This window comes from Diprion similis, chromosome 8 (assembly GCF_021155765.1).
Source record: "Diprion similis isolate iyDipSimi1 chromosome 8, iyDipSimi1.1, whole genome shotgun sequence".
Taxonomy (NCBI): Eukaryota; Metazoa; Arthropoda; class Insecta; order Hymenoptera; family Diprionidae; genus Diprion; species Diprion similis.
In genome coordinates, this window is record NC_060112.1 from 10,832,730 (window position 1) to 10,855,955 (window position 23,226).

General features: G+C 39.5%; 1 protein-coding gene across 5 annotated transcripts in view; it reads left to right on the forward strand.

The window, feature by feature from the left end:
* The window catches only part of LOC124409185 (Down syndrome cell adhesion molecule-like protein Dscam2), a 167,103-nt gene that overhangs the window by 140,762 nt on the left and 3,115 nt on the right, over positions 1–23,226 (forward strand). For 3 of the 5 annotated variants that reach the window (XM_046886621.1, XM_046886620.1, XM_046886623.1), the window contains exons 7-31: positions 10,304–10,450; positions 11,262–11,402; positions 11,817–12,007; positions 12,547–12,787; positions 14,457–14,610; positions 14,702–14,853; positions 15,098–15,361; positions 15,459–15,604; positions 15,741–16,173; positions 16,240–16,533; positions 16,740–16,970; positions 17,071–17,226; positions 17,318–17,388; positions 17,480–17,723; positions 17,809–17,955; positions 18,167–18,328; positions 18,425–18,641; positions 18,932–19,020; positions 19,529–19,708; positions 20,547–20,735; positions 20,855–21,040; positions 21,133–21,577; positions 22,230–22,552; positions 22,666–22,834; positions 23,021–23,184. In XM_046886621.1, coding sequence (XP_046742577.1) covers positions 10,304–10,450; positions 11,262–11,402; positions 11,817–12,007; positions 12,547–12,787; positions 14,457–14,610; positions 14,702–14,853; positions 15,098–15,361; positions 15,459–15,604; positions 15,741–16,173; positions 16,240–16,533; positions 16,740–16,970; positions 17,071–17,226; positions 17,318–17,388; positions 17,480–17,723; positions 17,809–17,955; positions 18,167–18,328; positions 18,425–18,641; positions 18,932–19,020; positions 19,529–19,708; positions 20,547–20,735; positions 20,855–21,040; positions 21,133–21,577; positions 22,230–22,552; positions 22,666–22,834; positions 23,021–23,184 — 5,136 coding nt within the window. Of the gene's footprint in view, positions 1–10,303; positions 10,451–11,261; positions 11,403–11,816; positions 12,008–12,546; positions 12,788–14,456; positions 14,611–14,701; positions 14,854–15,097; positions 15,362–15,458; positions 15,605–15,740; positions 16,174–16,239; positions 16,534–16,739; positions 16,971–17,070; positions 17,227–17,317; positions 17,389–17,479; positions 17,724–17,808; positions 17,956–18,166; positions 18,329–18,424; positions 18,642–18,931; positions 19,021–19,528; positions 19,709–20,546; positions 20,736–20,854; positions 21,041–21,132; positions 21,578–22,229; positions 22,553–22,665; positions 22,835–23,020; positions 23,185–23,226 lie in introns of those variants that run through there. The other 2 variants (XM_046886622.1, XR_006929497.1) reach the window with 2 other exon arrangements.

The window sequence follows — 23,226 nt, forward strand, 5'->3', positions numbered from 1 at the left end:
CAGCAGAAGTTGTACGTGCAGTGTGCAGGGCCTTCCGGTTACCACGTCACACTTTGTCATTCGTAGGATCCAGGATCGGATTCCGATAATCAATGAAAGGGGAAGAAAAATTGCGTCACACTTTTGGAAAGCACTTTGGCAACGTTGATTTTCAATCTTTTATTCCTGATTTTTAATGAATGATCGGATCGGAATCACGGGGATCCACAAGAAATTTTTCAGTCACTGGAAACTAATGTAAGTCACTGACTGACGATGAGATAGTTCATTGGAAATCAAAGGAAGCATACCAAGTAACGCACGTGGTGGTTAACACACTTGACTTATTGGCAGCAGAATTAAATAGTCAAGAAGAAATGTTAAATTTGGATAATTATCAGATGATTTTTTAAGGTTACTAAGTATATTTACTATGGAGAATTCTACACGATATTTAATCTTTGTTTGACATTGTTTTGATCTTTTTTGAAGACATTCGTTGAAATATGGTTGGCACAGCTTCGACTTTTCGCTTATTGACAGTCTACATCACCACATCTCAAGAGCACATAATCAGTGCCTCGCTATCTTCCTGCCAACTCTAAGTCAAAATTTTCATCTGTCGACATTACGCTGGATTTAATTAGTCAAATGGTACTAAAAATTTTGACACGTGTACTATCTGGAACGTGATAAGATAGAAGTGAATAGAATCTTAACGATTTGAAGCCATTCGGCGGATACTCCAAGAGCTCCTGGTTATTGCATAGAATATTTCAGTCCCACAAGTCCCTTTGATTTACACTCTGATTTCCAATACCATTAAGTTTACGACTTTCTCGAGTAAATTGCCTCTCGGCACGGACTTGAGCTGAGTATGATATGTTTATTCCCTAACCGAGTACATAATTACGTTGGCTCTTATTGCGAGTCCTACGTTGGTCGATTGGTCGGTTGGCAATCGGTATATTGCGATACACCGCAGCGCTGATGCCGCTACTGATGCTGCATGCAGTGGATGCTGGGACTGGGATGCCTTATGAATATGAACGACGGGCTTTCGCGGCATGGATGCTGCTACCCGCTGGATAAAGCACGATCCGAATGAAATCACGCCCCTGGTGAGGTGAAAACAAAGGCATTCAACCTCGGATGCCGAGTGATGAATATACTGGAAAAATTAAAAGGCTTAACCGCACAGGGACAGGGGAATTCATTTCACCCTTTTTGCCGAAAAGGTCCGGCCAAGGTGGTAAATTTCATTATCAATATCACACCTCGGGAAGATCGGGATCCAGGGTGAGGTGGTATTCGACAAATGAGGGAAACGATCTTTCAAGTCACGTATTGTATATCTAGTTCCTGACTTATTTCTAGTTATCAGGTGATTATATATATATACATAGGACAGTTTTTGAAGGTCACTCCACATTTTTTAAAACGTCAGAAATCGCCAAAAATTGATTTTGTTTTTTTTTCCTCGTTACGGTATAATTTTATAGACAAAAAAAAATAAGTTTCCGAAAGTTTCAGTTCAAAATTTGAATTATGAAAGGTCGCTCATAATTTTTTTTCAAATTTTTGGCGCATTTCTTTAGATTTTTTCGAGCGACCTTTTAATATTCATATTAAAATTTCATAAATTTTTTTTCTTTAATTCAGTAAGAAAGAATCGATAACAATACACCACGACATGAATTAAAAATCAAACAAAATACTGAAAATATAATTTTTTTAATTTAATTTTTTGACGTTTTTTAACATTTTCAAAAATTTAGATTGATCTCTTAAAATTTTTTTTTGAGCTGTCCTTTGGAGTGGGTTCTTAAAACATCAAAAACTAACATTTTGTCACACGAGACTCATAAAAAAAAATAGTCGGTTTTTTTGCGCCACCCTAATATATATATATACATATATATGTATGTTGAGATGTATAGTGGAATTGCTTTATAATCATGCGCTATTCTTTATACATTATGTATCGGTCTATTTATACTCATCGATTTATATTGCATCTGATCACGTAACAGTTGGAATCAGGGCAACGTTTAGCTCGGGACCAATTGCAATTTTAAGTGGGTAATTCCAATAAATAATATACATAGTCATTTATTTTATATTCATAACTCTAGCTAGTTGGGATTTATAGAGAAAACATCAGTCGAGAGAGATTCAAGTATTATACAATGGCGCAGGGAAAATCATCCAACAATAGCCAAGCACTGAATATAATAGGTATATGGATCTTGGCACAGGCAAAACGAGTTTGTATATGTACAACACGATGAATTGATGCGAAAGAAATGATCTAATAGATACGTAATAGAATCTATCTTCCACTGAGTTTCAAAGCCTCTAATTGTAGCTACCTGAATTTATAAAACCCAATTAATGTTCGTTACATGATAATTTATCATGTTAATGCTAGTTCCAATTGTGCAATTTATGTACTGCCTAATCTCTGCAAATATTCATACTCATAGATCTTACGCTGCTAGTTTTCAATCAAGTAGCAAGAACATCGTAGCATCCATGATAGTAGAAGGAAATGAAAACATATCGATCCACGTAATATTCATTTGAACACGTATTTGTCAAGGTTTGATTGCCGGGCTTAATGGTGAAATTTCATCGGCATAAAGCCTGTCAGCTGTTTCTTTCACCAGTTTTGCTGCGAGTTAATAGAACACGTGTGAACGAATGATCGAATTACGGTCCATTGTGCCAGGTGAAACGGTATCCCTGAGTCTCCCTCAATAAGAGGCATTCACAGCTTCTGCGTGGTTATTCAAGACAGGCAGGCAAGACTGACGCCCTGCAGAGTAGCTCAGCGGACATCATGAGCAAACCTATTTCCGGAGATCTCCGGGTAAAATGAATTCAAGTGTCTGTAGGGGCGATGCGTTTGATCGAATACATGAAATCGTATTTTTGTCTTGGCGTTCTCATCCCCACTAGTTATAAGTATGACTTAAACTCCATTTATATAATTTTCTTCTTGTGAATTATGAGGAGGAGAAATTGGAGGAAGAATATTGAAGAGAAATAATTTTAAATTCAGATGAGTTGCTTGGATCTTGTCTGCAAACGAATCCAAGAGGAAGAAAGTACTTCGTCATAACGAACGAATAAGTAATGTGGACTCTTTAAAATTGAACGGAACATAACGGCAATAATCGCTTACATCATGATGGATCATTTGCGAATTGAATAAATTGGTTATTCGAGAGTGGAATTCAGTGCCTTCAATGCCTTGTAAAAACATTTTGCCAAGGATTGCTTCGAAATTTTGGTACTGAGATAAAGACAATGAATCAACGAAATTGAATTATTGAAAATCAGATTGCAATTCGACTGTCAGTAGGCTAAGAAACACAAAAAATTATGCCGTCGATTTTTTCTCTGTTGAAATATAGATTCCAATTGAAAATTACATCAATACATATGATTGTACTGATCTGAAAACGAAACAGAGTACAAGGATATTAAAATTTTTAGTCATTTTCCAGCGGACATAATATTAAGTATACACGAAATCAAGATAGATTTTTTTTTTTACGTCGTACCGCAAACTAATTATTCAGTTAAAAACAAAGTAGTCTTGAGTCGACCCAGGAGATGTATAGAAAATGGAGGACCCTGGATGCAACACCCAGAGAATTCCCAGATCAGCGTTGTTCGGACCCCAGGGACACCTTGTAACTTTTCAATTTCTACTTTCGCATTGGCCGAACAACGCCTCCGGCATTCCTTCCGGCGAGGCGATCCGACCGGTAGGCGTCACGTCCTGTTATATAGACGCCGAGGAATGGGAAAGAAACTGCGAGAGCTTTTACTCTGTAAGTTTAATGCGAAAAGTGCAGATAAATGCAAATCGACCGAATGTGATGCTCGAGTAAATTGGCCTGGCTGCAATGGCTGTCTCAGATTAACCGATTCGTCAAACTGTCGATATTTGTCTACCGGAAGTTGAAATACGCTCGTTGATTGGAATAACATTCTGCGCGTTATGTGAGTCATTTTACGTTAAAAGAGGCGTTGGAGTCAAAAAATTGAAAAGAAAACTTATAGATTCGATATGTTGGGTATTTGGCCTTAATACCAGCGATCCGAAAATCACGTGAGTTTTAATTGTTGGAAAATATGGAAAAATCGGAAATACGCCCTTCTTCGAACTTTTATATCTCTGGGTCTTATAATCATGGTAAATATTTGACATTCGATTAGTTTTAAGGTACTTGAGGTGTATGCGACTAGCTGTAACGAGATCTTCATTTCTGGTAAACAATTGCATTGTTTGAACGTGATTTTCAGGGCGATCCATGCTTAGAAATTTATTTGAAAAATATTATACAAAACAGTAAAGTTACAAGACGAAACTTGGAAAAGAAATAATTTTCAAAATATGTGTACACCTTAAAAATCCTATTTAAAAAATATTACTGTTTATAACAAATGAAATGTCTTATTCCTGCTAACCATGATACAGATTAGGTGAAAACACGCTTCAGGCGCTTTGAAAGTAGTCAAAGTTCAAGTCTATAACACGAGTAGAATCAAAGATATAAAAGTTTTAAAAACTGGTTTTTGGTGTGTTTTTTTATGAATCCAATTTCGCGCAGCTTTCAAATTACTGATATATTAGTGCCTGATACCGAAATACGCGTCTTTTTCTTACACAGAACTTGGTAGAAAAGTTGAGTCACTTAAAAAAAAAATACTCAAATTTTCTAAATTGACTTATACTTCCATAAAAAATATGGAATCAATTGCAAATATCGCCTCAGAATTATACGCACACATTTTTCACCTCGTTAATTTGTATTTCTTTTCCTTTAATCTTCTTATCCTATTTTTCTTCACTTCACGTTATATTTTTCCAACGCCAGCTGCCGCACTCGAAGATGGTTGTCACTTCATTAATTACGTTTCCAATTTCACGTTACCGCAAGTTTTCCAGGTGGAAGGAAAGAAGACGTCGCCCAATCCCTCGAGCGCTCCGCGCGGCGTCACGCAATTAAATAAAGTGCCGACGTCGGTCTTAACGAAGGACCCGCGCTAGTTTTGGCTTTCAATCAAGGCGTACGTTGCAGTCCAACCGCGTTATTTTTCAGTTTCCTTTTTTTTCAGTTTTAGTTTGATTGCTCTTTTTTTTTTTTTTTTTTTTTTTTTTCTTGATTCAATTAACTCAGCCACGGTTGCCTAAGGACGTCCGGAAATAGTCGTGTGCACAACCCGTTTGCACATGGTGTAACAGAGCAAACCTTGCCAATGTAAACTGCAGCAAAATAACAAATTGCATTCTTCTTTCTTGAATGGAGAAAAAATTCATCTAAATTATAAGGTTTCCGGTAAATTCGTTCCACTGTAAAAAAAAATCTGAAATCTCGAAAAATCGATAAGTGTAACTATATGATGTCAAGTTTTGATTCCAAATTCTAATTGTATACGTTCAGATATTTTGGCTTGATCTAGGATGCCTGTTTTTTCTTAATAAATTGATGTTCAAAAATTGAAGACATGTATTTATAGTGGTAAATGGGTAAAACATTTATTTCACCAAGGTACTTCAAAGTGTTGGCAAATAAATTTGACGAGCTTCAGAAAGGAAAAAAAGTTTTTTTCCTGCAGTTAATTTGTGATCTCACTCTGCGGCGCGTGATTCATTAAATTTAGTGGAGCGCGGTGTGAAATCTGTGGGGTAAATCTGTGAAGAAAAATAAATTGGAAATATCCCTCATTAAAGTGTTATATAACTATGTATATCTGTATATTTCTCACGATCTCCGCCTGTACTTGAAGTATAGTATGTATAATACTTCGTGAAAAAGTTTAAAGACGATCCTCCTCGATACTGCTTGATCCGCAAAGTTGAGCGTTTCGTTTTCATGAAACGTACGCGTTCAGAACCTGAGCTCTGCCTCCCCAATGTAATAAACAACTTATAAACTCATTTCACTATAAGCGACGGGTTTTAAAAACTCCTCGCTGATATAAAAATTACGTCAACTGTTCTACAAGTTGGGTTAAATATATTTATATATAAAGTTAATAAACTCAATTCGATATGACATAAAAAACTAAAATGTAATTACGTGATTTACTTCACGTGACTCTTTCTCATTTAAATTAAATTCAATAGAAACATAATCATCTCAGTTTCTTCGAAAAATTTTCCATACGATTATCTTGGAAAAGTCCGCGAAGATCCTGGATTAAAGTATGCTTCATGTGTTATTTAAATAGGGAAAGAGCCAGAATATGCTGCAACAGACCTCTTGAATTTAAGTTACAAGTACTCTAAGGTGTGGAAGGATTTTCTTCATGGTAAAAACCGATGCTTAATTCTCTTTCCAGCACAAGAGTGAAAATAACGTTTTAATCTGGAACAGATCCATTATTCACACATCTAGGTATGAAAGCATGACGTTAATCCATATCGTTGAATTTCACGCGTCACATTTGCGAATGGCATGGAGAAAAGTCAGTTTTGCAGAGACGGAATCCCACGGGGCCAAAGTTCAGCAGTCGTGAGTTATCGATTCTGGCCCAAGCTATAAATAACGTTTGCAAACGGGGGTCCCTGAATAATTGACACTTGTGAAACTGGCGCAACTGAAAGACCTATTTTTGGTTCTGTATTATATATAAATATATATCTATCGAGCTAGCCGTGTTGATCGTGGCGAATCTTTTTCAACACTGAGAACATCGACAGTCTAACCGATCTTCGGAATAATTGTTTTTCAGGGGCAGACGGTTATAATTGAACATATTTTTCCGATCAATTGCGTTACCTTTCAAACATCGATACCGAGCTTTTCACCGAATGCATCGTACATCTGAATACCCTGATTAGCTGATTAATTGGAAATTCTACGACCAATGTACGGAGGCGATTTCATTTGGAATTAGTACTGAGTTCACAATTTTACTAAACGATATCCCATTCAATCAAAACCTCTATTCGTTCTTAGATATCGATGGAAATATAAATGTGAAAAAATCAACTTCATGAAGAAGAATTAAATAAAGAAAAAAATCTATTTCGGCTCAGGACGAATGACAACGAAATTGAAGAGTTTTTTTTACATCTTATCGGTAAAGTGGCAAAAACAACTCAGGAACTGGGCTTGCCTAAAAACGGTGAAAGGCTTCTTTGCTTCTTCTCAAGGAAGGGAAAAAAATCGCACCTGAAATTGCGGAGCTCTCTGAGTAGAGGAATCTTTTTTTTTTTTATTAAACATAGATCACAATTTTGTACAAAATAACTAGTCCAGAAATTCGTCACAAATTGAAAATTACGAAAAATTGTGAGGAAAAAGTAGTAAAGAATTCCTTGAACATTCACATCTTTATTCTAAAAAAGTAAAAACTGGAAACTGGGGCCCTGGGGGAAAAGTGGGCACCTCAAAATTTTTGATACCTGAAAAAATTTTGGGGCAAGGTGAGCCCCTGAAATGTTTTAAATAAAAAGGGATAAAATTAACCACCTGAACTTTTTATTAAATACGAATTATTCGAAAATCATAATTACTCTAAACATTTTATTCTGATTTTATGCACTATTTTCTTAAGGGGCCTACTTTGCCCCACTCCTCCCCTACGTACCAACCGTAAACAGACTGAAGCTTCTAAATATATAAGTAATATATACCAAGGCGAGCTTTTTGCTAAGAATATACCTAAGGAAAGCCAGAGAAAAATCGAAGAAGAAAAAGAAAAGAATGACACGAAATAAAGTAAAATGTTTGGATCTCGATTCAACGATTTCGAATATTACGGGTGAATACACAAAGCTGGTCGAGTCGATTGGGGACCTACAGACATCGTCGAATGTTAAGGGGTTTTGGCAAGGGCATTCGGACGCGTAACAGTCAATGGAGAGAGCCCGAAGACCCTCCGTCCTTTCAATGTCTGTCCCTTCGTTCTTCCGCCATTCCCATCTTCTTTTTCTCCTTCCCTCTCATGCCTCGTCGTCCCCTCGAGGCGACTGCTTTATTTCACCGTATTTTTCTTTCGCCTAATACCTTATAACAGCCCTTATACATATACCGTCAACACGCACGTTGTTTTCCCGTTAACAACGCATCTTTGTCTCATACCCTTCGTGTTTCTTGGGACTTGCCGCATCGTCGCTCAGTCGGATATGAACGAAAGACCTTAAGGATGAGTGGGATCTACAGTCTGAATGAAATACTGAGAATGGTAAGGAAAAATATTCGAAAAACCACCAGCAGTGTTGCTCGCGCGAATGATGGTGAACGTGATTAAAACAACATTTTTGCCATGCGTAAATAGTATTATGAACCATAGAAAGTCCGAATCCACGATGTCAACAATTTGAGGAAAGGTTTTGTAATTACAATTTTTTACATAATGATAACTTTGGTACTTCCGATTCTATGCCAACGGTTTTGTACTTATTTTGTCTCAAATACAGATGTTCAAAGATACTTGATGAAAAGTTTACAAATATAAATTATCTCCGGTGTGGATGAAAATTATTTTGTTTATGTACGGCACAACAGATGCTCGTCAACTATTACACTTGCACTTTAAGCCCGTATTATCTAGAATGAAAAACAAGTAATTTAAATTTACGCGCTTTAAGTATATACCAACGTTTCAAAGCGCTTCATAAATATAACGCAAACGCTAGACCCCAGGTGTAGCAATTACCAATATCCCCTTTCCGGTAAAATAAATGTAACAACTCTCTCTCTACGGAAAGACGCCGAGGTGGGTAGCAGCCTAAAATCCTTGTATCAAGTTTAGAATCCTTTCAATTCAAGGGTCCGAACAATTCAACAATTCAAATAGTTCTTCTTCGAATATTTATTAAAATGCTTTCAGTAATCTGTAGCTGATAAATTTTGTTGAAAATAGTTGTGTGCATTTTTTTTTTTTTTTTTTTTTGTTCCAAATATTTTTGCCTGTGTTTAATTCTCATTTAAGAAGCAAATATCAGATGTACAGGCAATTCAAAAAAGTGTCTAAACCCAAAAGAGAAGAATCAAATTGACGTTTTCAATTATAAATTTGATCAGAAAACTATTCCCTCCGTATAAAAATAAGTAAAAATCGTGAATTTCGATAGAAATAGTCCAGTGATTAATAATCTGAAACAGCTTACGTCTTCGTCCACCATTCGATAATTTTTTCGTGTATCTAGGGAACATTGTTTTGACCCATTTAAACTTGATTAATATCAATTTCAATTGTTTAGCCTTTACGTAGAAATTCTTTGATTTTGATATTGTTTTTACCGGACTGTACATCTGGCACAATATCCCTAAATTATGTCTTGACTCAAACACAATTAACAAAATGTTGTGACGTTTGCTTTGGCGAGGGCTAAATTTCCGTCCTTGGATACATATCTCTTGATGACGAGTGTCGATCTCCACGAAAGGGGAAGGATGGAAATTTTCATTTTGTAACGGACTACAGACTCTCTATCAAAAATTTCCGACTCACACACATCCCGTCCTAAGCGTGTTTCGCTCCGGCATTTGCACCTTCTTGTACTCGCCATTTTCCTCCGAGATAATAGAACGTCCGTGCACGTTCAATCAACAACAACTCTACAGAACACGTGCTTCTTGCGCCGTTGGACCCTGCAGCATTGGCGAAGAAAAGCGTGATAAGAATTTATAAAGAGAAGCGTAACTCGCCTCCGGCTTTGGCAGCGGCCAGTGGCTCGCCGGAAATAAATTGAAAATTGTAGATTGGAAAACTGAATACAATACCGAAGATGGCGACCGTGCGAGTTGGACTTCGTTTTTTTCAACCGATGATCTCTGCAAGAAGAAAATTTTTATTTTGAAATGGATATCGTTACAATAACGGTTTAAATATTTTTGAACTCACCAAAAAATATGACACAAGTAACTATTTAAACTGTTATTATTGTTGTCAATGCTAAATTTTTTCGTTCATTATTCCAACGGTTAAATTCATCTGTCTATAACGTTTACAAAATTTTTTCTCTGTCAAATGAGATGCTAACATCGATTTATTGTTACACCAATATTGAATTATCTCAATAGCTACAAGAATATATGGTAAAAGTGATCATATATCAAGTCTTCTGGTCAGTAATTACAAGACAATTTTCATTTAATATGCTGAACTATATTTTTCGATTACGGTGAGAAATTGAAAAGAGTCAAGAATTGTATAGTTAGCACAACTAGAAATTCCTCTCGGTCTGCACTTCCATCGATTGAATCGAGACTCTTTTGACAGACAATTTGGCTTCCCGCAACGATGCGAAAACTTTAGCAACTACCTGAGCGTCAATTCTTTCTCATTCAAGGCGGAAGATTCCTCGTGACGTCACAAGGCGAGCTGCATATTCGAGCTGCAAGGGCAGAAGACGGCAGAGCAACTTATTCATGCCTTACACTTCACTCTTTGACTGGTGAACGACGACGAAGTGATCCTGCCACTCTGACGGTTACAGGTACGTCAAGCATTCTCAATTGAATACAGTCACAATTTCTTGCATTGACGGCAGTCTACTTGAACAAAGACATTTTACAATTCAGAAGACTTTATCCGGGTATAAATAACTTTCAATTATTGCGCTTGGAACTCGATCACGCAAATTCATATCATGTTTGTAATTCTTTGAATTATAGATTCGTGTAAATATTTAGATGAAACTTGCAATACAAATGGAAAGGAATGGAACACCCATATGATGTATATCTGATAACAAGCTCAAAAAACAGTCTAAAACCGTAAAATAAATGCGAGTGATAAGTAATAATGTAGAAACAATGCTAATGATGCTGCAGAATTATTGAAAAGAATTAAAAGCTGGGCGCGGGTATGAAATGGCGAGGAATAAGGTGCATCAGAGAACAGAAATTATATGTATATATTATACCATATATATGTATATATATATACTACAGTAATAAGAAATAGGTGGTTAAGTAAGTGAAAGTGACAAGAATGCGCAGGAGGAAGCGAAGAAAGATTGGTATATAACGTCGAGGGGTGAGTGAAGAATCCAATATGGCTGTCTTCCTGTCAGAGTTTCTAAATGGCTCATCTTTCACGCTTATATACGCGATGCTTCTCAAGAGTTCACACAGCAACTCGCGTCGCATCATCGCATGCCTTCATCGCTTTACAGCGTAATAATTCGAACAACGATTTCAAACCGATCGTCAAGTCTGCCAATTTTCGCGCCAATGGATATACTTCGGCATTGCGCATCACCGGGACGTTGTCATTTATTTTTTATAAATTATTCGTTTTCGCAGAACAAAGTGGGTCCATGCGTCCCACGCTCACCCAACGTTCGCAGATGGTTATTTCTGCTGAGAAAGGCTCCAACACTCACATCACGTGTTCTGCTCAAGGAAGTCCACCTCCGGTATTCACGTGGTACAAGGATGTCGACGGTTAGTACAAAGGTCTTTGATTCACTTCGTCCACGAGCCCGGCCATCATAGTAAACGTTTCTCGGCAGGATCTCTAAATTTTTTTTTTTTTAATTTCCAGAGAATTCTAGAATTATTCGATATTGTAATTTGGTTTACATTTTCGCACGTATGTGTTACGTCCGACCTACCGCCACACGTCTTCCCCATTTTCTTAACCACCAATTGTCTCTACTTTTAAGAAAAAGACCACCAATTCACTAAAAATTCCGTTTAATATCTTAGCGATTTTTTCCACAGAATCTTAATTTCCATATTTCTATGAAGATATTTAAAAAAACGAATGTTAGAATCTTTCCGATCGGATTTCATCAGACAAGTTTAATCCAACAGATTAAATCAGCGTGATCCCAACCAACTGATATTGATATACAGGTCACCTAATTCCGGTTGAATCGTCGAGTCGAATTCAGCTCTGGGGAGATCTGATGCAGATACGTCGCGTGGATGCCCAAGATGCTGGGAGATACGTTTGCCGAGCGAGTAACCAGTTTGGGGAACAAAGGGCGGAAACCCACTTGGCCGTCACTTCAAAGCTTAACGCCAGGATTCACCCTCAAATTCAGGTAAGCCTCCGCAATCCAGGATTATAATTTTGTTGCAGTTAAGAACCTTTCCACCGGTTTCCGCAGGACCGTAATAACCGAGCCTTAGGACATTTCACACTATTTTCAGTGACTATGTATTGCCTTCGATATAATTTGAGCAACAATGAAATTTTTCGCCAGCTTTTGAGAGTAAAAGTTTAGCGAAGAACCACCTTAAACTGAATCTCATTCTCGGAAAGGTCAGGCTTCTTTGCATACAAAACATATGCCAAATTTTTTTTCGGTGATAGGAAGTGCTAGCGAATTCGAAAACAAGATTCAGTTTGAAAATGTGGTAAAACGAAGCAACGTGTTTCTCGTTGACGGTAAGACCCAAAGGCCTAAAAATTGGAGAATTTACATAATTCAGTGCACACTTCACATATCTAAATTGTGGGCAAATCGAAATTTTCACCCCAAAATACTGGACGAAAGTTGGTTGATTTTCCATTATACAAGATTCATCTCACTATCAGCCCAAGTATATTGTAAAATCGAATTTCCGCCTACCCATGCAGACGGTGCATTCCGGGGCTACCGCCATGATGAATTGCACGGTAGAGGGTTACCCGGTGGAGAGTGTCGAATGGCTCCACGACGGAGTAGCTGTGCTGACTGGGCAAGATTCAAGGATTAATTTGCAAACACCTTTGGTCTTGGTGGTCAGCTTCGTGGGGCGCAGAGACAGAGGGATGTATCAATGTTTGGTGAGAAGCGACAAGGAGAACGCTCAAGCTACTGCGGAGGTTCAGTTGGGTGGTAAGTGTGTAGAATCGGAATTCCTTGTGAACATTTTCGTTTTCCAATATATGACAAATTTCTGCTACCATAATTTTCAGGCATTATTATGTAAGAAAAAAAGTGCTTAGAAATACTAAGTGAAATTTTTTGAACAGGAAGTGTGTAATGTCACTGTCTGGAAGGAGTCTACCTAAAAACGTATGACACGGAATATTTTTAGTAACTTAGCTACAGTGACAAGGTTTAAACGAGTGTGATTCTGTAAACGATGCAAGAGTATGACAGCACAGAATAAAATCCCACGAAGAGAAAGTACCGTCGGAGGATTAGCTTCACTTAAAACTAAATAGCATCAAAAATTTTTCTCACGTAGAGGGGTTGTAATTGATTACCCTCCGGTAACCCCAGAGCTATCTTTCCCAACTTGTAGGGGAGAATACAACTGCAAAGTTTTGCGTGGAGTGAATTCGGTAGTAAAATATTGGCTCACTTTCCCCCTCCTTGCAAGAAGTAGAAGAAGAAGAAGAAAAAAAAGAAGAAGAGAATGAAGAAGCCGCTTACATTTATTATATCACGTGCTTCTTGAGTGAATTTAATCGTGTACTTAGCAGTGAGCTTTGCACGTTCTTGATCCAGCTTAGGCAAAGCCAACGGGTTTGTTTCCAGGCTTGGATGAGGATCAAAGTAGCACTAGTACCAGGCACCGGAAGTTAAGAACTGGAAGTTGGGATTCCATGTCACCACCCTTGCGCGGAGTAGTCACAAAATTGTTCACATCCTTAAAACTTTTAAAAAGGAACGCATGAATTTATGAAGGAAAAATTGCGAGCCGGGTTTCGTGCCATATGCCAAACCGCTTTTCGTTGATAAGCTTCTCCTTCCCGTTGAAACATCGCATATAATGGTAGTGTTGCCTAATGGATTAAAATGGCCAATTTTCCAATAGCTTCTCGGCTAACTACACAGGCACTTCTTTACCTCAGACGCACGTGCTGCCCTCTTTCTGCGACCCATCTCATTTGTTATAGAGATTCGACCCCGTACTAAAACGCGAGGTGAATCGAACCCACAAGCAACGAGCTAGATTCACGAATCCCAATTTTCCTAAGTGGCAACTAATCAGAGAGGTGATCAATGTGCTAGTTACACCCCCTTGGAGATTTCCCAGACCGCATTATAGCTGATCATTTTTCGACCCCAAATTAATACTGCAGCACAAGATCAAGAACGATTTTTGAGAGGGTATCAGTCCAACACGGATCAGTCTTACAGGTTCATTTCTTCAGATTAATTTGCAAATATTCCTTCCTAAAAGCGGCAATCCTACAAGTTCGTTTCTATAAGTCGCGGTCACGGATTATACAGAAATCTGTTGTACAGGGCAAATGTTTCATATAATATGTTCTGCAGACTCGTTTTTACAGAAATATTATTCTACAAAACATTTTTCTATAGAATATTTGTCTACGGATTGTGTTTGACAGAACGTACATTCAGAGCAATAATCGAATCGTAAAAATCATAAATTTAACTATCCATTTCGTACATTTTGATTTAATTTAACTCAATCTAATATAATTTAAATTATTTGTATTGAATTTATGTGTGTTGTGGCGACGTTGATTAACGGCTTCCAACCTTTTATCATCGCCATTATTTTATGCCTAAATCGTTCTTATCGTCACAGATACTGTGCCTGAACTCCAGTACACGTTCATTGAGCAAGCTCTGACCGCTGGACGTCCCGTGTCTCTCCGTTGCTCGGCAACCGGTTCTCCGCCACCATCGTTCACCTGGTTGCTAGACGGTCAGCCGTTGGGCGATATAGTGGCTGGCCACAGGTGACTCAAACTGCAATTTTCACATTGCGCTCTTACCCATGCAGTTTAATAGAATAATTTGATTTATCAACTACTTGTCGTGATTTTTTAGATATGCAATAGGTCAGTACGTTGACCAATCTGGTGACGTCATCAGCCACCTTAATATATCTTCGGCGGGATCCGAGGACGGTGGTCTCTACACCTGTGTCGCCGCGAATGCTCTTGCGAGCGTCGAGCACAAAGCAAGACTGAACATTTACGGTAAGTTGGAGTTGGATGTTGTAAGATAAAATTTGGATTAAAATGTTTTAAACTGACTTGATGTTATGTTCAGTATCACGATAAAAGTTTTTGAGTTTAATTGAGGAGTGTAAACACTGATGCCAACAGCCACTCCACTCACTCAAAATCATTTAAACTCATTGGTAGTCATTCAACGAAATCGTCAGTCATACATGAAAAATCATTGTGAGGAACCTTGAGTTAGACCGAATGGTTTCACCAGGTTCGCCTTACATCAGGTCTATTGCACCGGTGCGAGCAATAGCCGGGAAGGACATAACTATCGCCTGTCCTTACTCTGGCTATCCAATAACTTCAGTGGAGTGGTCAAAGGGCGGAGTTCAACTGCCGTTGGACATTAGGCAGAAGCTGAATGAAGGTTTGCTGACTATAACTTCGGTGGATACTAACGACAACGGGACGTACACCTGCACCGTGCGTAGGTCAGGAGAAACTGCCAGCAGAGACATAGTGCTCACTGTTAGTAGTAAGTGTGAAATCTTGACGCGACACTACGGGCATTCGTTCGATACGTGAGCAACTGAAACACAGGGGCAGATTGTGTATAACCGTTTCGATTCCAGGTCCACCGGTCATGACACCCTTTAGTTTTGACCAAAACTTACAAGAAGGAAAATGGGCGCAGGCGACCTGCAGCGTAACTTCCGGAGACCTTCCAATTTACTTCACGTGGCTGAAGGACGGGGAACAAATACCACCGTCGCTTCGAGTGAGCAACTCTCGGGACTACTGTCTCTGATTTATCTAGCAACTTCCAACGCGGGGTCAAAACTTGCTTGAATGTAATTTTAAAGTTGCTTCTGAATTTGGTCGACTGTTAAACCTTTGTGTGGGTGTTGTTTCAGATCGAGGAACAGGTCCAAACGTTTTATAGTCTGTTACTTTTTCACGAAGTTTCATCACGACATAGTGGAAAATACACTTGTATAGCGACCAATCATGCTGCCAAAGTAAATCACACTGCCGAACTACTGGTAAAAGTTCCTCCGCAATGGACTTTCGAGCCTCAAGATGTATCCACCCTGCTCGGGAATCCGTTGAACATACATTGCGAGGCCAAAGGATTTCCTCCCCCGCAAATCACTTGGCTTCGGGGTCACGGAAGATCGTCTAATGACTTTCAACCGCTGATCGGATTGGATGGCAGGATAACCATCCAGCCAAATGGTTCTCTGTGGACAGCTTCTGCCGGTCCACAAGACGAAGGACATTATCTGTGCCGAGCAAACAACGGCATCGGTCTGGGCCTTAACAAACTAATTTACGTCTCAGTGAACGGTAAGTTTGATGGTTATTCATCCTCAAGACTTCTTATCTTCATTGGACTTTTGATTACCACTACAGAACCGGCAAGATTCGAGATCCAGAGTAAAAACGTAACTATCAGACGCGGCGAACCGGTGAGTCTTGACTGTTCCGTCATTGGAGATAATCCAATTGAAGTTCAATGGACCCATAATAACAACCGATTGGACTTGAACAACTATCGTTTAAGCATCAGTCAAGTTAAGTCGGAAGAAGGGTTGAGATCACAATTATCAATTGGACGAAGTGATCGTCAAGATTCCGGCGTCTACAGATGCGTTGCGAGTAACGTATTTGGAATAAGCGAGCATCTCATATATCTGGCTATTCAAGGTACGTTGGTTTTAATTTTTATTTGCTTTTGCTAAAATCGGGAAATTTGTTGGTTGGGTATTTGCTGAAGTTCTGCGTTTTTATCCTTCATTCTTTATTTATAATGCTAGTTAGTAAGAGTTTGAATATTTTTATTTTGCACCATTGAAGTAGGTTTATCCATTCGTTTGCACATACTTAGAGTGCGTGTGCCTAAATTCTTACAGAAAGGCCGGATCCACCGATGGCTCTTGAAGTTATAGAAATTGGTTCCCGATCGATCCGGCTTTCTTGGAAGCAGTCCTTCGACGGGAACAGTCCAATAATCAACTACGCAATTCAGTATCGTCCACTTGGTATCGGCGTTACAGAAGAGTGGGACTCTCCTCAGACGCACAACATAACGATCAACGCCAAAACCATGAGTGTAGGCGGGGCGACAAATCCAACGCTGAATGGTTGTTATTGTCTCTCACGTACCGCCATTATTGACAGAATGACCGATATCATTTACAATATTAAATTTCCGACGTCGGTCAATGAAATGTAATTCCCCAGGTCTGGCTCACTATGACACGATGAGTGCAGATCAGGAAATGGCGTTGGTCGGTGGCCTTCATCCGGCAGTGACTTACTCGTTCAGGATGTTTGCCGTAAATGCCATTGAAGCTAGCGCGCCCACAGACCCGGTGGTGGCTAAGACTCAAGAAGAAGGTACTGTCATTGAATAGTTAACGAAAAATCTTTATTTTCCCACGAATGACTAATTAATATGACCCGTTCTTACACGCGATCGATCTTCCAGCACCAATGGATTCCCCTCAAAGCGTTAGTGTCCAGAGTGCAGGTCCCGGCGAGCTGATAGTCAGCTGGCAGGTAATTGTACTCCATTATAAAATTCCGAATTTCTAGAGTCTGTAAACCGGTAGAAAACGAGTATACATTTGACCGAATCATGGACATTCAGACTCCGTCAAGAGACATGTGGAACGGTGAACTCCTTGGTTACATAGTGACCTGGTCTGAGCACTCCACGTCGACTTCGGGCGTCAATCAAAGTAAAAGCCTCACGGTGAATGGTTGGGCAACGACGAAAATCCAACTCACCGGACTTCGGAAGTTCACTAAATACGACGTGACGGTTAGAGCATTCAACAGCATCGCTAGTGGACCGGCAAGCAATCCAGTAGTGGGAACGACTCAGGAAGGCGGTAATTAGTCCAAGAAAAAACGTTTGCCTTTTTCCGTGAGAGCTCTACAGGGGACGATTCAGTAATAATGTTTCACGTCTTACAGTACCCGAAGCACCACCATCACAGGTAACGTGCACCCCACTGTCGTCACAAAGCGTCAAAGTGTCTTGGGCTGCACCCCCAGCGCATCAGCATGGTGGTATCATTCAAGGATACAAAGTCTACTACAGACCTGTTCCCACTAGTAACAGTGAGTGCTGATTTCACAGAACATCAACATTTTTCTATGTATTTATAAAGGTTTGGGGATAAAATTTGGAACACATTAGACAAAGTTCATTTTAAACTTCACAAATCTCGTAAACATCATGAAAAGTCAGTGCTATTTGGTTCTTAACACCTGCAATTCCGAATTTCAAATTTTCCTTGTCATTTTATAAAGTAATTTTCTGGTACCACAGTGGAAATATCGACAGTCGGAGAAGTGAAGCGAACTTCAAGTGAAGAGACGTACCTGCACACATTGTACAAATACACAAACTACTCGATCAGGGTCTTAGCCTACACAGGAGCAGGTGATGGAGAACTGAGTCCACCAACGTATTGCTCAACCGAAGAGGATGGTGAGAATCCTTCCCATCCTTGATACGGTTCAATTTTTACTTCGGACATTTTTCACCTTTTCACAATGATCGGTCTTCTTCATCACTTGCCAACAGTTCCGGGGCCTCCAGCTGGAATCAAGGCATTGGCTTTGACCGCTGACAGCATTCTCGTATCTTGGTTGCCACCGCTGCAACCAAATGGACACGTTTCCCTCTACACGGTGTACAGTAGAGAGGCTGGAGCCACCCGAAATAACACTCATACGATGCATGATCCACCGTCTTCCGCGAGCGATACTTTGACCATGGAATTAAGAGGCTTAACAGTAAGGTGAGCAATTTCGATTACTATCCGCATGACATAGAGGTGATTGAAATGAGATTTTCTGACTCCCATCTTCGAAGGAATTCGGGATTTTTTTTTATCTTGCTCATCCCTCCCATTATCCTTTCAAATACATCACCGGCTGTTCTTTTGTTTTCAAATTCTTTCGATGCAAATTAAATGCTCAATTCCGACAGTAAATAATTGGACTAGTTCCGATTCTCCCGATGTTGCAAGTGGACTAGAAGAATGAATTTCTAAAGATTCTCAAACGCTTCTGAAATTTTTTTGTACAGACAGCTATACGAGTTTTGGGTTACTGCGACCACAGGGCTTGGAGAAGGTGAACGAACTACAATCGTCACTCAAACTACGGACACTCGAAGTACGTATATGAAGCTGCTTGGAATAGGATTTCCCCACTAATATGCATTCATTTCTGTACGCAGTGTAAATATTATGAGTATAGACTGCATGATTCGAACTATCATTGATTATTCTGTTGTTTCAGTGAGCTTGTATTGTATGCATTAGTACCTCATGACGGTATTTAACGAGCTCATATGTTATTCTGTAGAAGTAACAAAGTAGTTATCACTGTGACTTAATTGACCGCCAATTTTTTAGGATTCTTCATTCATTTGCTGAACATTCATCGGCCCAATAATGTCCATCTTTCTATTCCGTATCTGTAGTGATTATCGAACAAAATCTTGAAATGGTCTTTCAATTTGTTATCAAGTCGCGTTACACATATTCCTGTGCAAATTACCGTAGCCGTACGAATAAAATCTAGTTACAACACTATCGCCAAGTTTCAATTTCAATAACTCGCCTGCAATCTTTTGTACCTCTATTTATTAATAAAATGTTACACAATTTAATTATTTCAGTTCCAGCCAGAGTCGCGTCCTTCTCTCAGATCATGCGAAAGGCCGTCAAATCTTCGGTCACGTTGCCGTGTCTTGTAGTTGGAAATCCCACCCCCCGTCCAAAGTGGACTTATAAAAACAGCGAAATAGCGACTGGAAGACATTACGAGCTAACATCAGAAGGACACCTTAACATTCACAGTGAGCATGGCTTGTTTACCATTAAGTGTTGATAACTACGAAAATTATTAGCTGAAACATTTTTCAAAATACTGAGGTAATATTCAAAAGTGCGGAGAACCTTTAAAGTTCTTAAGGGTTCGCGTACCCCATCGTAATAGTCTGACGAAGAGAATTGTCTTTTTCCAAAAATAAACAAATTATAGTATTTCAAAACTTCAGAACGAAATTTAAAAAAAAAAATCACTAATAATTTATAAAAAATTGTTGAACCAAAAAATTAAAAAAAAACCTTTCGTCAGACTACAGAAAAAATAATTATCAACCCGATGTCCGATCACATTTATTGCTAAGACTTTATAACCGAGTGAAATTTTCTCAAAAACATTTTCTATTGAAAAATTCTTAAAAGTATGAAAACTTCAGGGGTATGTGAGCCATTAAATGATATCAGGCTTTCTCCTCATAGCATGTATTTATAAAGATCTGTACATTACTTTTGAGGAAATAGGTGAAAAATTTATAACAGAAATCGACTCACCGATACTCTAGTGTGTAGGGAGCGTGACGACAAATTGCGTGTGTCGACACATACAATCAGCGTCATTCTTCTTCACACTAATTAAGACTCACAGCTTTTACAATGACAAATGTAATTCTGACCGTTCGCTATAACGAAGTTATTATCGTTCCGACATGTTCCGCGTAATTTACTAGTTGTAAAATACTCATTGTCAGCCTTATGATATTATACTGGATTTGGCGTCGGTGAACCCTGTTTCACAGTAATCCTGTTACACGCTTGTAACGCAACCCATTATTGTTATCAGCGGATGGCCGTACTGTGTGACATTTTCAGGCTTGGAGCAGTCAGTAGCAGGGAACTACACATGCTCTGCTAACAACTTGTTCGGAGATGATTCAGTTACATACACCGTAATTGTCGTGATGCCTCCACGAGCGCCTAAACTCGAATTGCAATATACAACACCGCACAGTATTCGCTTGCGATGGAATCATCCTGATAATGGCGGTGCCACCATCCAAGGTACAGATGAATCGCATAAACCGATATTATTATGGAACAGCTTTTTTTCTGAAGCAGAAAGAATAGTAGGCAAACATAAGATTCTGCAACCGCTTGAATTTGATCTGAATTCTTTACAGGATACGTGTTGAGTTACAAAAGAGACCGAGATGGATGGGAAGAGATCGCGGTTTCACCGGAGCAGACGGCGTACACTTTGAGTGACCTTAAGTGCGGTTCGTCGTATCTCGCCCATTTGACTGCCCACAACAGAGTTGGTACTGGTGAACCAAGTGGATTAATCAGTGCCACAACCAAAGGCAGTGGTAAGTATAAATTTTCTATTTTCTGCCAAGACTCTGTTAGTGAAGAAAGTAAAAAATATAAATAACGGAAAACATATTTATGTATTGTTTAGCTCCACTGCTACCAAAGGAGAAAGATATCATCTCCGCAAACTCGACGACCCTCCGATTGAATCTTCTTTCCTGGCCGACTGGAGGCTGCCCCATTTTGTACTACACAGTAGAGTACAAAAAACGCATCAGCTCAGAGTCATGGATCATGGTGGCGAACCGAGCCACAGAGAATCTGGTCATCAGAGACTTAAAACCAGCCACATGGTACAGCGTCAGACTCACGGCTCACAATGACGCTGGGGCGAAAGAAACGCAGATGGAATTTGCAACCACAACTATAAGAGGCGTCAGCATTGGTCCGCCCAACGATCTGATAATGGACAACGATGCGCCAAAGGGTGCTCCGACACACAGAATTCTCTATATCATCATCCCCGTTGTATGCGCCCTCGTCTTGGTGCTTTGCGCCATTTTACTTGGATACGTAGTCCTCAAACGTGGCAGGTAGGTCTTAGTCATTTACTGATTGCGAAATAGCTCACGCTTATCAGACATGATCGTACAGAGATCATACTACCTATTCGCAGTACTTGCAGTCATCGCGAAAAACGTTGCTTCAGAAAAAAATCTGGCAATTTCAAAACACTTCATTATTCACCAACCGTTATTTTACCATTTTCCTACATTTATTTGCGTGCATGCAAAAACTTTTGTACTTTGAATTTTGTGAAAACGGCGAAATTGATGCAGACATTTGGAAAGGACATCAATTTTTGTACAAAGACACAACACTATTTTTTGGCTATCTCTCCACGTCAGGTTACAGAACGGTGGTAGCCCAAATTTCCGAAAAATTCTTAATACTCGTAATTTTCCACGAATTCTCGTAAAATTTGATAGACGATCACTAATCGTTTTCTATTCGTTATACTTCACTGTTGCTTATACCCACAGATATCATTTATTCCGTATTTGTGATCATCGGTTTCTTCTTCGGTATTGTTCCAGAATTGGAAATTTTTTTCGCACGATAATTTCTTCCAATCTTTTGCATTCGAATATCTATCGAATTAAATTGAGCTATTGAAGACTAAAAATGCAATCACCCGGCCATGGCTACTGCAAAAAAACTAAGCGCTCTTATTTATCCGGCTAGTTACTTCGTCAACACGAGTCACAACATTTGTCAGCACTCCTCTGCAGGCAATTTCTTGTCTTCTAGAGAGAGTGGCGGCTACCTAGGGGAGATGTTGGCAGGCCAACAGCAGCAGCAACTCCAGCAGCCGGTTGGTATGGGGTTGGCCCAGCAGTTGCAGCCCGGGATGCAGCAGCTGGGCCACCAGCCCCACCATTTATCCAGCTGCATGTCAACGGTCCAGCTTAAATCGACGGCTGAACGTGACAATCGTCGAAACCACCAGGTCTATACAAGCTCGCCGGTTAAACAGGAAAACCTTAAACCGAACGATCATGGGTCAGGTAGGAGCAGTCTCTTAGTATCTCTCTACTCCCAATTGATCTCAGAAACTGCCAAGCTAGGGTTACTCTGTTTCATTAACATCGAATTCATCTCATTTATTTTATTTGCATAGAAATGTACGAGATCAGTCCGTACGCGACGTTCAGCGTACCTGGACGGGAAAACCGGTCAGTCACTACCGCCACTTTGGACTACACGATGCAATTCAAGACCTTTGGCCACTTAGAAAACGAGGACATCAACATAATCGATTACGAAAGATCGAGTATCGATTATGAGAGGTACGTAAGTGCTCCTCAATATCAGCAGATATTGTACTCTGTTACGCAATTGACATAGCATGTTTTTACCTACTTGGAAACATGTTCTCATTGGCATAAGAATTTCTTGCACATTGCTTGTCTGGCTTTGATCCTTTGACCATAACACGGTGAATTTGACGATTATAATGCAACTGCGTATTTCAGATCGAAAACACCAAGGTGGCACAAACAACGCTATTTTCCCAGCATCGCGGAAGCGGAAAGTAAACTCCGGTCACACAGGCAGGGTTCCGGAAGTGATACTTCCGGTAGCCCCTGCGGAGAATGTGCCGGACCCAGCTACAGGGTACCCGTGAAGCCTTGTAGAGGTGCGTTGGTATCATTCGTTAAATCGGACTGAAGCTTAGAGA